General features: G+C 50.6%; 5 protein-coding genes across 5 annotated transcripts; 2 read left to right on the top strand and 3 right to left on the bottom strand.

Annotated features, from left to right (window-relative positions):
• Positions 1–31: 31 nt before the first annotated feature.
• COCVIDRAFT_38219 (hypothetical protein) lies at positions 32–2,564 on the bottom strand (the record flags this gene model as incomplete). Its single annotated transcript, XM_014700684.1, has 2 exons — positions 32–2,352; positions 2,555–2,564. 2 exons carry the CDS (start codon positions 2,562–2,564, stop codon positions 32–34), a joined length of 2,331 nt encoding a protein of 776 aa, XP_014556170.1.
• A 1,149-nt stretch (positions 2,565–3,713) lies between these two features.
• On the bottom strand, positions 3,714–9,821 carry COCVIDRAFT_27060 (hypothetical protein; the record flags this gene model as incomplete). Its single annotated transcript, XM_014700683.1, has 1 exon — positions 3,714–9,821. The coding sequence occupies one exon, from the start codon at positions 9,819–9,821 to the stop codon at positions 3,714–3,716; it is 6,108 nt and encodes a 2,035-aa protein (XP_014556169.1).
• A 508-nt stretch (positions 9,822–10,329) lies between these two features.
• On the top strand, positions 10,330–12,766 carry COCVIDRAFT_38217 (hypothetical protein; the record flags this gene model as incomplete). Its single annotated transcript, XM_014700682.1, has 6 exons — positions 10,330–10,355; positions 10,509–10,635; positions 10,694–10,818; positions 10,866–11,146; positions 11,194–12,542; positions 12,599–12,766. 6 exons carry the CDS (start codon positions 10,330–10,332, stop codon positions 12,764–12,766), a joined length of 2,076 nt encoding a protein of 691 aa, XP_014556168.1.
• A 542-nt stretch (positions 12,767–13,308) lies between these two features.
• COCVIDRAFT_16423 (hypothetical protein) lies at positions 13,309–13,981 on the bottom strand (the record flags this gene model as incomplete). Its single annotated transcript, XM_014700617.1, has 4 exons — positions 13,309–13,559; positions 13,656–13,767; positions 13,837–13,853; positions 13,933–13,981. 4 exons carry the CDS (start codon positions 13,979–13,981, stop codon positions 13,309–13,311), a joined length of 429 nt encoding a protein of 142 aa, XP_014556103.1.
• A 344-nt stretch (positions 13,982–14,325) lies between these two features.
• COCVIDRAFT_38215 (hypothetical protein) lies at positions 14,326–15,372 on the top strand (the record flags this gene model as incomplete). Its single annotated transcript, XM_014700681.1, has 1 exon — positions 14,326–15,372. The coding sequence occupies one exon, from the start codon at positions 14,326–14,328 to the stop codon at positions 15,370–15,372; it is 1,047 nt and encodes a 348-aa protein (XP_014556167.1).
• Positions 15,373–15,391: the final 19 nt, after the last annotated feature.

Here is a 15,391-nt window from a genome sequence, read left to right as displayed (position 1 = left end):
AATCCACCCCTCTTCAACTCCCACAACAAATCTACTTCTTCTTCTCCACAACCCCCACATCCTCCACCCTCAACAGCCCCGACCCCATCCCCGCAACCGCCCACGTCCCATACTTCAAACTCGGATTCCAAGCCAGAGCCGTAACCGCGGACTTCTCTTCGAAAATACTAATCGACCGCCCAATCTCCGGGTTCCCTTTCCTCTTCGACACAGCACTACTTGCGATACCCTGCTGCACCGCCTTGTAACCCTCCGACACGCGTACAAGAGGTTGTGCGAGAATGTCCTCTGGTACCTTCGCCACACTGGCATTACTATCTTCTTCTTTTTCTTCTCCTTCTCCAGATCTTTCTTCTCCGTGAGCGCTAGTTATAGTGACGGGTTTAACCGTCAACTTCCCTACTTCGCTCCTCCACTCATGCACAAACCATTTCTGCTGCCACGGCACAACCTTGTAATTCGCAATGCGCATCACGGGGTTACTCGTCTGTACGTCGCCGTCCGTGCCGCCGACCAGGACGCCCGGGTGCACGGGACTCGTAGCCACGCGCGTGATGCTATTGTCCAGTCGCATGCTGTACAAGTTGTGGTAGTAACGGCGGAGTGGCGTGTGCCGTAGGATGTAGTGTTCGTCGGGCATGACGAAGGACTGCGTGTGCTCGTGCCAGGCTTGCGTGAGGCATAACGTGCGGCCGCGGATGGAGGCTGTGGTGTCAGCGGTGGGGCTGCGCAGATCGAAGAGGCGGGCGAAGCCGTCGGCGGTGCTGATGGAGAGATAGTGCGGGTTTGAGGGCCAGGCGGAGGAGATGGTTAGGATGAAAGTGTCGGCTAGTTGGTGGTAGAACCAGGGGCGCGGGTTGGTGGTTGGGGAGAGGGTGCCAGGGCGGGTTAGGGTCCAGATGGCTACGGTGCCAGCAGCTGTGGCGACAGCGAGAGTGGTTCCTGAGAGCCATTGGAGACAGGAGGGGACGGTTTGGGGGATTGAGACTTCGAAGGCTGTGTGCGAGAAGCGGAGGTATGTAGGTTGACATTGTCCGTCTGGACGCTTTGGGACACAAAGGTTGAGGATACGAACTCGTCCGTCTGACCAGATTACTGCGAGCATGCCGATATGAGTTTCCGTCTCAGTATCAGAGTATGCGTTTGTGTCTGCAGCAGCGACTGGACACCACCGCAGTTGTTTAGGGGCACCCCAGTTGGCGCAAACGACAAGTTCAAGTCTAGGTTCTTTTGAGTTATCCAGTTCTCCTTCTTCAGTAGCTTCAAACGCCCAGATCTGAATGGAGGCTGGAAATGGCACCGTAGCACTGAAAGCAGGCGCCTTTGGTATTTCCATTGGTTTGGGTCGGTTTCCATCCATGGGGCGCTGCTCAACTGCGACAGCAACATACTGTGTTCGACTGTCCTCCTTGGTGGCCCACTGAGCATCTTGTATCCTGGCTCCAAAATTGAATAGCCATCCCCTTCTGCTGTCCTTGTCTGGGAAAGACTGTCCAACATGCATATAAGTGCCTTTTTCGAGAGCGGTAACCTGGGGACTATCAACAGGCCCAGTGAGTACATTCAAACTCTCTGGTCCATCATTCCGCATGTACACCTTAGTTTCATCCTTAGATAATTCCTTGGTAGCCTGTGAGGCTTCAAATACCATCTTTCCCGTATGCCTATACCATTGTTTCAGCACCTCACTCTCTTTCTCCCTAGTACCCTCCTTTTCAAAGAAGCTTCTTCTCAAGCCCCCCAACTCAGTCTGGCCAGGGTCAACTCGCCCAGGCTTTTTGATCGGAAACGTCTCCTGAGAACTCCAGTAGTCGCGAGACGCCAAAACAGGTCTAAGATGCTGGCCATCCGGCCCGAACAAGTTTTTCAACCGCGGCTCATGGCCTCCAATCTTGTCGAAATCAGGTACGCCGCGTGTTCGCAGCTTGTTCTCGGCATCTACATTGCGCACTTTAATACCACTGCCTTTAGCAAATGTAATAGGCGAGGGTACATGCTCTGTAGATGGCTTGTTGCGCTGGACAAGCGGCGTGGTGGGCTGCTTGACGGGAGTAGCTTTTGGCCCGCGAGCGCCGCGTTTGGGGGTTACAAGGCTATCATCTGATTCTTCCTCGTCTTCTTCTACGTCTTCGTTTTCATCATTCTCCTCCTCTTCATCTTCAAAGTCGTCTTCGGCTCCTTCTTCCTGGGCATCGGGCATGAAATCGTCTTCGTCTTCATCATCGTCCTGGAAGGCTGGCGATTGGTTACCAGATGCTGCAGACCCGTCTTCTTCGTCAAGAAACGAGTATTCGTCCTCAACGCGGTATGATTTGCGTTGCTTGCCTCGTGATTGTCGTGGTGACGAGAAGTCTAGTCATCGGAAATTAGCATTGTCAAGTGTTTTGCAAGTCGCGTGGGCAAGTGCAGCATGGTGTTCAAGCATATTTTATCTAGGTATAGAAAATTTGAGCAAACATGTGCGCTTGCCAGCCTTCGCAACAACGTCAACTGGATGCATGTTGAGGACTGTATTTAGAAAAGCACCATAGATGTTAAAGGATCTAAGACCTACCTGCGGGCATGTTGAGTTACGTGCTGTGTGTCGACCGATTGGGTAAAGGAAGAATATACCGAACACCAGCAAAAACGCTGCCCCACCTATGACGATTGGCACAGACCCCACGACCCCGCACACACGCTCAAAATTCCTTTACACTCCCAGCGATTCAGGTGTAAGAAATTTGTTATAACTCGAAGATGGCTTTTCATATGATGCTGCCAACTACTAGTATTTACCAACTGCATTTTTCGTCATCAAAGAAATACCACGGTGGTATGGTCTAGTGGTATGACGTCGCGTTGTGGCTGGCGGACACTCAGTTGTCCCGATCCAGATCCGCGCCAGCCTGGGTTCGAGTACGTTCAACCTCACAAATTGGTGGTCCTGAGACATTTCTAACGTGTCTACAGTTCCCAGTACCGCCAAGTAATTTGCGACTTCCTTTTTTGCACTTTTTTTGGTATGAAATAGTGCAGCTTCTTACTTTTGCTCGTGGTTGGTGCATATCGGCAGGGTAGGTACGCAACCACCATTGCCTGCTTTTAAGCCGACATAAGGAATACACACTAGTTGACTGGCTTTGATATGTGATCTTTTTTTCAGTAAATCAATCCGTTCTTTTGCTAGCCTATCCTTCACAATGTTTTTCATTTAGTTCGTTCTTGGATCACGAATAGATCATTATCGAAATTCATATTCGACTGAAGTACCCATCAGAAGACACAATGGCAATCTAAGTATACTCATATCGCCCTTCCTTATGATACTGCCTCCCAGGTTGTGTAGCCGTATTGAATCAATTAATTCTTTGTAAATTTTCTATCATGGAAGACAATGAATTTCACTAGTACACCAGATCAACTTCACACAAGTTCACAAATCAGCACAGTGAGATCTCCAAAAAGCCGTTTACGTATTGCGTATGCGTACGAGCCCTATAAAACCGGGTATCTAGAACACAGCATAGGGAACAGGAAAAAGAAATCCAAGTGATACCAATACATGTCCTCCCTCCGTACGTCCACAGTTTGAAAGAAAGAATAACAGGTACGGACGTGCACTACTATCCGACAGGTAATAGTACAGTGATACATTAATAAGAAAACGATCCAAGAAAGCTACAACAAGCCCTCATCGCCGCAATCCAGACTACCAAGAAAACTGTTTACCTCTAATCCACATCCATCCGATCCTCATCCCTCGCCCTCGCCGGCCTCGGAGCAGTGACATGAATAGTATCACTATCCATTGTCTCATCATCATCCGGGTCATCATCTCCGCGTTCAGACTCGATGCGTTTATCCACAGGAGCCATCTTTGCTGCTGCTGCAGCTAAGCGGGGGAAAAGAGGCTTGTTCAAAGCAGCAATGGAGGCAGAGCGACGTAAAGTGTCGTTTTGAACTTCTTGGTGGATTTCCTCGACTTCGTCTTCATCGAGTTCGCTAAGCTCGCTTTCGTCGTCGGCGTCATCATGGACGGAGACGGGAGCGCTGGGGGCGGGTTCGTCGTTGTTTACGCTTGGAGCGGCGGTGGCGGTTTCGCTTTGGTCGAAAGAGGGTTGAAGGTTTTCAGTGGATGTGTTCGGTTCAGCAGTGGGCTCGGCGGTCTTGTCTGGTGATGCTGCTGCTTGATCGGTGACAGCAGAGAGCGCCTCATTGGCAGGGGGAGGTGATCGAATTGGAATCGAGGTAGATTGAGCGGAGGCAGCAGCAGTCTTCTGGACACATGCTTCAGCCCTTCTTGCGATTTCCCTACGACCGACTGCCTTGACTCTGGGCTTTACTGGTTGTTCAGGTTGTGCCGCCATCTGAGGCATCTGGTTGGTGTGTTGAGAGGGCATTTGACCGGAATGGTACATGCTGAAAGGTGATCCGTTGCTTCCTTCTGCTGAGCCATCAATCTGAACTTGCATCAACGATGAGATGGGTACAGCGCCTGTAGATGTTACAGAGCCTCCAAAAGGTGCTGGTCGAGGCTGAGCAAGCAGAGCTTGTTGTTGTTGTTGTTGTTGTTGTTGTTGTTGCTGCTGCTGTTGTTCTTGCTCCGATGGGAGGGGTGACAAAGTGGGACCAATCGATGTATACAACATCGCATAAGTATCTCCAATGAGGTCGTCAATGAGAAGAGGCTTCATCATGCCGTTGTTGAGGCGTTTGAGTTCGATCGCGTCGCGGAGAACATCCAGTACAGGGTGTTGCGTAGTTGAGTTTTGACACCACGCCTCCAAACGAAGAGCAAGCGTGTTGAATTCATCATGATTGACGGATTTGAAAGCTGAATCTTCTTGGCCTTCAGGTATACTGCCAATTCTTCGTAGCAACTTGAGGTAACGCGTGCATAGATCTTGCCACAGTTTCTGATGTTCAAAAAAGTCCGTCTGTTTCCGTCTTACGCGTTTCGCAAGCGCTTCGAAATTGGCCTTATCCTCAGTCAAGTCCAGAAGTTCGATGAAAAATTTGGTGTAGCGAGTAGTGTATACAAAGTGCCTGCCAGGTCGCTCGTTCTCGGGCTTCCAGACCTGAACAGCCATGGTTTTAGTAAACATCTGCTGCATAAGTTCATGCTTAGCATCTTGAGCCACAGATGGGCTCTTCTCGTTATCGTAGATTGTGTGAGCAACGCGTGATATGACACGATGGTGCCAGCTTGACTTGTCTGCTGCACGCAAGGACTTCAAGATGGCAAGAATGTATCTCTGCCAGTCGTTTTCGCTTTCTGGAGCCTTGCTGTTCTGGGCATACGATGTGTTTGAGAGAATCTCCACTCCCTTTTCGTAGTCGATGGCACCACGCTGGAAAAGTTTATGGGTGACGGATACTAGTTTGTAGTGAGGCTCAAGAACTGGCTCGCCGCTGCGTCCTTTCTTTCCAGGTAGTGTCTCGATCGCACTAGTGAAGGCCTCAATGACAGACTCCCAGCTTGGGCCATTCTGTGGAGCAACAGGTGCGCCAATGGACATGGCATACCGCATGGCGCTGTCGTTGGTAGACCACATCTTCCATCCGCACTTTCCAAGCATGTAGTGATTCCACCATTTGTTCGGGTTGCCTTTGATTGCTCGTTTGTAAAGTGTGCTTGCAAATTTCCAGGCTGTGTAAGTCTGCAATGGAGCAAATGCGACCTCTTTGTATAGAGTTGCATTTGTCTGGAGATTACAGAACCGCTTCTCAGTCTCTCGAATCTGGAACGCCTCCATTCTAAAAGGCTCCCTGGAAGATGCATATATGCGGTTGCCAAACTCTGTGTACATCTGCGCAATCTTGGCCTGGGTATTTGGTCCTACATTAGGGTCGCGCACAGCACAGGCTACAGCCAAGATGTAGCAGTTGATTGCAGCCCGTTGGAAATTGACAACATCAGCGCTGTTGCTGTTCATTTTATCCGCGTTCCATGAGACCGCCTCCTCAAGCTGGGTGTCATTGGCTTGCGCAAGGCGATACCACGTCTCCCAACGCTCAATGGAGTGCTCTAGGTCCTGCACAAAGAACGCTTGAGCATAGTTCAAGTCCTCTGTAGGTCCTTGAGTCATGCGCTTTTGTGACTTGAACTTGCTGAGTGCAATATTGCCCATCATGTAATACCAACCTTTGGATGCAGCCACGGCATCTTCGGCAGGGACATGCTTGGTTGCAAGCGATCCAACGCCTTTCAAGCATCCGAACAACTCGACAGGGTTGACAGGTGACTTGAAGTACGATGAAATTACCTTGCGGTTGAAAGTGATATCATCGTTCTGTTTGGGCCTACCTAACGCGGTATGTATCTTTTCGATGGTTCCTTTGAGTTCTGTCTTGGGCAAATCTTTCAAATCAACCTTTGCAACTTGTGACATGGCGAATGACAAGATGCTGAAGGCAGTCTTTTTGTCGAGGGCATCTGGTGTGGTCTGGAAATCCTGGCACTCCAAAGGCTCGATAAATAGCTTCAGACCATAAAGATCGTGAAGAACCTGGCAGAGCTCGGTGGCATAACTGTGACCATCAACAACATCGTCAATGCGAAGTAACTCATCTTTTGCAAGCCTCAAAAACTGACGGTTTGACAGATGGCAGAAGCCACGCACACCAGTAGCATGGTGCACATGACGAATGTATTCGAATAGATCCTCGGAAGGAGTAGGGAAGCTTTCGTGATCTTGGGATAAGCCATCCTTGAGCAAATGGTACTGTAACATCCAGAGCCGTAGATGTATGTCGCCAAGTCGTGCCATCATATTGACAAATGCCTGGCTCGGATGGGATTCGACTCGAGGCATAGGGATATGGTTGATGCGGATGTAGTCTCTGAGCATGTCTGCAGCCGACATGATGTGCAACAGTTTAGCAATTGCTGACATGGAAGATTGCACATGCTCGTAGTAAATACAGTCGAGCGGCGTCCCATCATCGCGTATTATCTGAAGGATCTTAACAACCATGTCGTCAATGACTCGGTATCGGGTCAACAACTTGTGTTGGCGATCAAGCGTTGGCAACTCCTGGAAAGCCGAAGATCCGAGATCATCCACAAGGGCTTCGATACTTCGTAAGAAGCACGATATAACTTTGGAAGGATAGTCGATGGCTTCATAGGCTACACGCAACCTGTTCCAGAGAGACAGTCGTACGTTTACGTTTGCAGAATCGAGAAACTTGCGCATCTCTAGAATTGGAGACGCATGGCCAAGCTGTTTATCTGTGGATGAGCCTTCGATACTTCCAGTGGGCGAGCTACGTGCATCAGGTGCGCCTTCATCAGAGCCAGCTGACTCAACCGGCATGTTTGATTCCCTTGTGTTTTCGAATTCCAAGATTGGTTCCAGACTTTCTATTACTGTCACTGGATCCTGCTCGTCTTGGTCAAAAACCTTAAGGAAGAAGTCCTTCATGCTGATGCGTACGAGTTCTCGATCAATCGCAGCAGTTGATAGCTCGGGCATTACAGCATTGTTCTGCAACTGAATCGTACGGTCGCCCAAACGCTCAAACATGGTCTTCAGCTGGGCCATAGCAGACAAGACATGCTCTGGTGCTACCTCATCGCTAACGCTCATTTGTGACACTGTAGCCCAAATATGACGGAGAGCCAGATCATCCAAATCCTGGCTTGGTAGACAGTCAGATCGTAACTGTATAACGTCTCGTGCGAGGTGGGACCATCGCTGTAACCTGTCGCTCTGGAGAGTTCGCGTATTAATGTCTATCGTACTGTGTGGGTGCTTGATAAGCGAATAGATGTCCAAGTGCAGCTCAAACAAGGCCTCCACTATTTCAATCTGTGCGATATCAAAGTTAGACAGCTGGTACTTTCGAGATTGGTGGCTAGCATCCAGCATCTTGCGGTTGAGCTGTTCGACACGCTCAAGCATACGTTCGTAGATGAACTCATCGATGTGAACAATGATTTGTACAATGTTCCTCTTCAAATCATCTGCCCATCTGAAGTATAGATAGCTTGATTGACCTGTGGCACGGGATCCAGAGGGTAGACAGAACCCGGGAGAAAACAAGCTCTCAATCCAAGCAAATGCAACCTCCTGGGTTGTGAACCAATTGTTGTTTACACTTCGCGCGAATGAATTCAACCCCTCGCTACCCAGGACTGGCTTGGTGCAGGCTTGACTTGAACTCGATTTAGAGAAGCCTAAGAATGCGTTCAATCCGTGTTCTCTCGTTACTCCTAGCAGATCGAAAGAATCAGAACTCAAGATTATCTGTGCAGTCTTCATGTGCCCACTTCGAAGCGCAGTGAAAACATCGCAAGCTGCCTTGTCAATAGGATCTGTAATACTGGGAGCAGACGCTTCCGGAAGCGGGTTGACGAGTCTACGCAATTCAGCAGGATCCTTTATGCCCTCGACACCAAGGCGTGAGTATATGTCCTTGACGATCTCATACAGACATTGATCTGCATGCGTGTAGGGCTCCAACTGAGCATCAAGCTGTTTGTTAGCTTCTTGTGCAGCACTTCCAGGGGCTGGTTCGGTGATTGTGTCTCGTCCGCGAATTCGCTTACTGCGTGATCGACCTCCTTCGGCAGTTTCTGGTAGTCCAGCAGAGTCCGTAGACCGTTTGCGGGACGGAGCTGGTGCGACTTCCGGTGGTACAGTTGATGTGGCCTCCTCACTCTTGACATCAGCCTCGGTAGTTTGCTCTTCCATGATGGTATCATCACCATCCTTTTCGGCTGCAGCAGGCCCTTCAATCTTCGATGGTGGTGTAGACTCCGGTGCTGCCGGTATGGTATCCTGTGCGAGCTCGATAGGTTCCAATTCGGGTGCAGACTCGATTCGATCTGGGGTGCCGCTATCAGGGGGAATGCTGAACACTATGTTTGACCCTGAAGGAACATTGGATGCCATTCCCTGTTGCTCTGCCTGAAACTGCCGGAGGATGATCTCGCCTACGCTTGCCCAATCCCACTTTGTCGGGCTCAGTGTCACAGTCTCTGGCGCAGCCTTGATATTGTGAAGATTTTCAGCAAGGGCAACGTCAGCAGGAAGAGGTGCAAACTGAAATGGATTTAGCCTCTTCCTCAGCATCTCTGATAGTTTCTTCCGCTTCATCAGTGACAAGGGCGCCTGTTGGAGAGAAACGTTATCTTCCAGTCGCTCAACAAGTTCACGCAGCTGTTGACCAGCAAATTCTTCTTCCAATCCTGGCAGTCGCAATAGACTCTCCCACTGTTCGTCATTTCCATCAAGTACTGCTTCTAGACAATAGCGTGTGAGGCGCTTACTACCCAGCATGGCGGCGACCGAAGCAGCTCGCAGCCACAGGTCGAGATCAGTATCCTCCTTGTCCAGCGCTTCAGCAAAGTAGTTGAGGGCGTCGCGGATTTTGCTCCAAGCTTCCACCTGAGGTGTTGGGCCATTCGTTGTAACCCAATGCTGCATGGACTCCAGCAAGAACTGGCCATGATTCTTGTACGATAAATGGAGGATCTGTTGGAGGGTATTCGGGGCGCTGTCAGCGGCGCCAGTCGACTGGACGGGACCTGCGTCATAGTCATCCTCCAATATGGTGTCAAAGACCAGGTCTTCGCCAAAGACTTCGTGCCGTTGGAATTCCGATAGCGATTCGGCGTATTTGAAGATATCAGAATCGAATAGAGCCTTATATGCTGCAGCGGTCTTTTCAAAAGATGCGGGGCCTTCAGAATGGAGCTTCAAGGCAGTCTGGTAGAGTTTCAAGGCTTCTTCGATCTGGATCTCCTGGGTGTCGTCGACTTCCTCTTCGGCGGTTTCTTCGGGAATTTCGACATTGTAGGGATGCCATACTGAAGCTTTCGACTGCACCATGTCAGAGGGGATGAAGGAGCGTAGCGGGCGCCGTGGCTGTAGAGGCCTGAGTACATAGGTATCCGACTTACCATGATGTGTGCTGTGGTTGGTTGGACAATGACGGGGAGAGCCTCAAGGCGACACAGAAACTCTGTACGGCATCTGCAATGGGGACAGCAAGCAGCAGGCGACCATGGAGAGCACTGCTGCTGGGTATATAATCTATGGGCCGTGTGACAGAGGCCAAATTCGACTTTGTGCAGTCTCGCAGCGTTTAGGTGACGTGACGCGACGCGACTGTGAATGATGGGTGGCAGGGATGATGGGTCTTGGCAACGGGGCACCTCCGCGATGCAGCTTCCGTGCCTGCCTTGATGCCGCCGACCAAGGACACGGAATTCTTGACACGCAACGCCCGGGAGCCCCAAGCGCATACGAACGAAGCCCCTCGCCTGGCATCCACCCCGCCATTCTCCTCCCATCACCGCTCCCCTGCCACCCCGCTCTGTGCGGCGCCAATTGAGCCATGGTGACATCGCCAGCTGTTCCTGAGTATGCCACCCATGCCGCTTCGACTACTAGTTGTCCCGACACATTGCTGCCTCTGCCTCTGCTTCTGCTTCTGCATGCGCCAACCCCATTCGCATACGACTTTTTCTGTCGCAGAGAACCTGTGTCTATGTGGCCTGTCTGACAATCCCCCAGAATCTACGAAGACGAGCTACACTCGGCCATCGAAGCGCGCTCGGAATCCCTACAGACGCTCCGAGAACTGGGCCCGCCAGACTTGGTCCACCTGATAAAACAGCCTATCAAGTCTGCGACAAAACAGGTCCGTAGCACCTTCGACCGTGTATACTTACGAGCCATGGCCTTTGACATGTGATTAGATTGGTGTCTACCATCATGTCACCGGCATAGACGCTTCCTCGTCCGCTAGCCTAGCGGCTTACATCAACACGCTTACATATTCTGCGCATGACAAGCAAAATAAAGTAGTCTCAGGCTTGTATTGGTAGGCTGGCTCCAAGTCCTGGCGCAGTCATTGGCTGACCAAGGCAGCTGCTACAATGCCTTTTCGCGGCTTGATATGCGCGTTCAAGTCTATATCCCAGGAACAGTCGAAAGCTACTGCATTGACGAGCGTGGCGACAAACGAGTAGCCACTGATGAACTTTGGCTAGAAACCTATCTCTGTAGCGTCTTGCGCGCATACTCGTACGCCGACGATGGTTCGGGCGATACTATCAAGAAGATTGTTGGTGTGAGGAGGTTCAACCCAATCACAAGTACAGAGAGCGAGCACAGATTTCTGGATGCTGCAGAGCGTCTCTTCTTCAATGGTGGGTCGCACACTGGACATGGGAGAGATTTGGCTAATACTATCAAGGCTGGCAACTTGGATCTGATCCTGAGATTCAAGTCCCCAATCTCGTCTCAAATCACTTGACGACAGGCCTTCTCAACTACATTCACACGACTGGTAGATACACCTCGGGCATCAATCTCTTCGAAAAACTGCGCACTCGTGATCCAGAGATCTCATCGCTCCTCGCCCGCGTCTACATCGAAGCAGATGAGGAGGTCAAAGCTGTACAATTGTTGCACGGTGCTATTCAAGAGTTGCCCATGGACTACTCATTGCTGGACTGCCAAGCAGAGTTCTGTAACAAGAAGGGCCGTGGTGATCTCGCACTGGAAATCGCAAAGAGGAGTGTCGTCTCCGCGCCTAGCGAGTTTGGCACATGGGCGCGCTTGGCGGAGATATATGTCAGCCTCGAGCAGTGGGATCTTGCGCTGCTGACACTTAACTCATGTCCAATGTTCACATATCAGGACAAGGATGCCCCGCGGATGCCAGAGCCCCAGAGGGTCTTTCTGCCCATCATGCCCGAGGCAATGTGCGACGAGATAGAAGATTCCAATGTCGACGACATGGAGCTCGTACATCCAACCCTGAGAAAACTACACGCAGCCGGATTCAAGGGGACTTTCCTGAAAGCATACATCCTGCTCACAGAAATCACAAAGAAGATTGGCTGGGATCAACTCCTGAAGATAAGAAGTCAAGTTTTTGTAATGGAAGAGGAATATCGCCACGAGAAGACTGTCCAACAACCGCACTCTCGCAGTGCAAGTACGACAGCTCTCCGGGCTCCATCTCCTAATTCACAGGCCCAACAAGCCAACGGTAGCGAGCATGGCGAAGTCCAGGAACGTCCGTCCACAGATGCAAGCAATGCCCAGAACGGTGAGGGCTCAGCTGCTGGTACAGAAACTGAACTGGAAAAGCCCGGCCATACGGTTGCCTCTGAAGTTGTAAAGGCTGGCAGTGAAGACCCTCACCTACACGACAACCAGAATGGCAACCCTGCCCAACCAAACTACACACACTTCCAGAACAAGCGTTTGTGTGAACGCTGGCTTGACAACCTCTTCATGGTCCTATACGAAGACTTACGCGTATACACAATATGGCGTACAGAAATGGCGCAGTACCGCCAGCAGCAGTTGTTGTACAAGAAGAGTAGCGAAGAGTGGGAAATCCTGGGTGAATTGGCGGAGAGATTGCATCACACTGAGGAAGCTGTAGAAGCATACGAGAACTGTCTGCAAATCAAGTTCTCTCCCAAGGCAATGAAGGGTGTACTCAAGCTGGGTGAAGAAAGGAAACAAGTCAGAGATGTCACGGCAGCACTGATTCGTCTCATCACCTGGCAGTACCGCTGGTACTCTGAGGTATGTTTTTTTTATCTCTAAGCCCTCAAGATTCTAGTCACTAACCAGTATGACAGTTTTCGCCAGCTCTCCTCTACACCATCCGTAAGCTCATCGAAGAGGAAGGCGCCGTTAAGATCCGCAGCATCGTCCAGGGAACCTCACTGCCCCAGCACGTCCTCGACCTGACCCACCAGTACGCTGCGTTATGTGCTGCGTTTAGGAGCAGTGGCAGCGACGGCTAGAAACCTCCGCCTCTCTACATCTACGGGTATACGAATAATAGTCTACAGTCATTCTGAATCGGGGCGAAAACAGGACTAGAAAAGGGAATGTCACATTGGTAGTGTGTTGGGGTTTCTTGCATGGAAAGCGTCGGTGTTGGAGATGGAAACATTACACCCGTGTGTCGCATGCATTTTAGTTCACTGTAGATTTACCAGATTCCTGATCGATTGATTTGGGTGTTGGCATTCACTTGTTCCTACTGCTTCACGGCATATGTGTATGTGTATGTGTCGTGGTACTCCTCACTCCATGGGCTTTTCTTTGCTTTCCGTGTTCTTGCAACCAATGTATTCATTTTTATCGTCACAAGCCGCGGGATCGTATCAGGCAGCCGTTGCGCGCCATGTCACGTAACCTCGTCCTTGAGGAGTAGATAGCAGACAGTAGAAGACCCCATGAAAAAGCCCAGGATGAACACCGCTCCATGCTCGCTCCCATACACCCCTTGTCCTCTCTTTCTCCTCCTCCTCGCGCCAGTAAGCCAGAAGAAAAAAACCGCTTAACGGTAAGACTTCTGGTACCTGGCGCGAGCACCTGGACCACCGAACTTCTTGGGCTCGCACCGCCTGTTGTCGGCAACGAGCAGTGTGCGGTCGTACTGAATGAGGGCCTGCTTGAGCTGGTTCTTGGAGTGCTCGTCGACGTACTTTTGGTAGTAGGCGATGATGGATTTGGCAATGGCTTGGCGGATGGCGTAGACTTGCGAGGTGTGACCACCACCAGAGACGCGGACGCGGATGTCGACATCGGCTACCAGCAACAGTTAGCTTCCATTGTTCCTCGTGTATCTTCCGCGTCTAAATGCTTCTTTGCAGCACGCGTATGTGCATAGGTGTATGTGCGTACCGAACTTGTCAACACCGAGGATCAGGATGGGCTCGTAGACCTTGAATCGAAGAACCTCGGGCTGGATGAGGGAAAGAGGCTTTCCGTTAACCTTGACGAGACCCTTTCCGGCCTATGTATTCATCGTAAGTATATTGTTCGTGTTTTTTGCGCATTCGATCGGTAGGCAGTGCGTATGTACCTTGCAGTGGGCGACAGCTGTTCGTGATCATATTAGCCATTATGCGACTTCTTTCAAGGAAAACACGCTCCGTGGCGTGGGGGAGCATTGTCGTACCAGTCGCAGTCTTCTTCTTGCCGAAGCATTGCACACTCTGGGAGGCCATGTTGGGCGACTGTGGGATGTGCGTGCGGTTAGTATTGGGTGGGCGTCGTCGGTTTTGCGGTCGTCGTGGAGTTTGAAGTTCGTCTACGCCGGCAGCGAATATTCAGTGGGCGTCCGTGCGCGCCCCGATCCCTGTAAGCGACTAGCGTCCTCAGTGGCTAGCGTGCCATTGAAGCCTTGTGCGCATTCGACTCAAGACTTTCCTTGCCACGGTGCGTGACTTGAGAGGTTCCAGATACAGCATCTGATGGGGGCTGATATTGCTGGGGCAATGAAGTTGGCAATTTTCATATTCGATTGATAATACAATAGCTGACCTGGCATCCTACCTCGCAGTCTTACAATATGTCTTACCAAATGTATGCCTTTGGCAGCAATGGGGAGGGGCAACTCGGGCTACCTGCTGCGGAAATTGTTGACGTGCCGACCAAAGTTTCCAGTTCGCTGCCTCTCGCAGATATTTCTGCAATACAAGGAGGTGACAACCATACTTTGATCTTATGCAAAGATGGAGTCATTCATGGAGTCGGCGACAATCGCAAGGGTCAATTAGGCTCTTTGGGAAATGAGTCTCAAATCCAAGTCTTCCAGAAACTTTATGAAAATGCATCGTCGATTGCGGCTACTTGCGAATCCTCTGCATATGTCACGAGAAGCGACTCTGGGGAGAGCTACATCTACACTGAGGGTACTGGTCAATGGGGAGAACTCGGTCGTGAAGAGCAGGCCGTCCCTGAGACATCGACCCGTATCGCTACGCCACTTCCTGGTAGAATTATCGACTTTGCTGCAGGAGTTTGGCACTATGTAGCTGTTCTCGACGATGGCTCAGTCTATGGCTGGGGAAAAGCTCGCCTAGGTCAACTTGGTGATAGTCTTCCTGGCAAAGTTACGACTCCGACGAAGATTAACGACATACCGTTCAAGCCAACCAAAGTGGTCTGCGGCAAGGATTTCACATACCTTGTTGGAGAGCCATCTTCTGGAGAACACATACTACTGGGCAAAGACAAGTTCAATATCATTTCAAACATGCCGGAACACATCAAGGATTGGAAAGATATCGGTGCTACATGGCATGCAATCTTTGTCTTATTCAATGACGGGTCGCTCACCGCATGGGGGAAAGAGAATATGTGGAAATTGCTACCACAAAATTTGCCGCTTCTAAATAAGATTGCTGTGGGCTCGGATCATGTGCTTGCGGTAACAAGAGATGGTGGGTTGATATCTTGGGGTTGGGGCAAACACGGGAACTGTGGTAACTTGGCGAATGTAAAGCAAGAGATTAAAAATGACATGGTTAGCGGCTTTTGGAGCGAGATTGAGGTTTCTGGTAAGATAGAGACTGTTGGGGCTGGGTTTTGCACTAGCTTTGTTATCACGAGATGAAGTGAATAGGTAATCTACG

This window comes from Bipolaris victoriae, assembly GCF_000527765.1.
Source record: "Bipolaris victoriae FI3 unplaced genomic scaffold scaffold_47, whole genome shotgun sequence".
In the NCBI taxonomy this organism is placed as follows: Eukaryota; Fungi; Ascomycota; class Dothideomycetes; order Pleosporales; family Pleosporaceae; genus Bipolaris; species Bipolaris victoriae.
The sequence above is the reverse complement of the archived record's forward strand: the minus strand, read 5'-3'. Positions and strand labels throughout refer to the sequence as shown.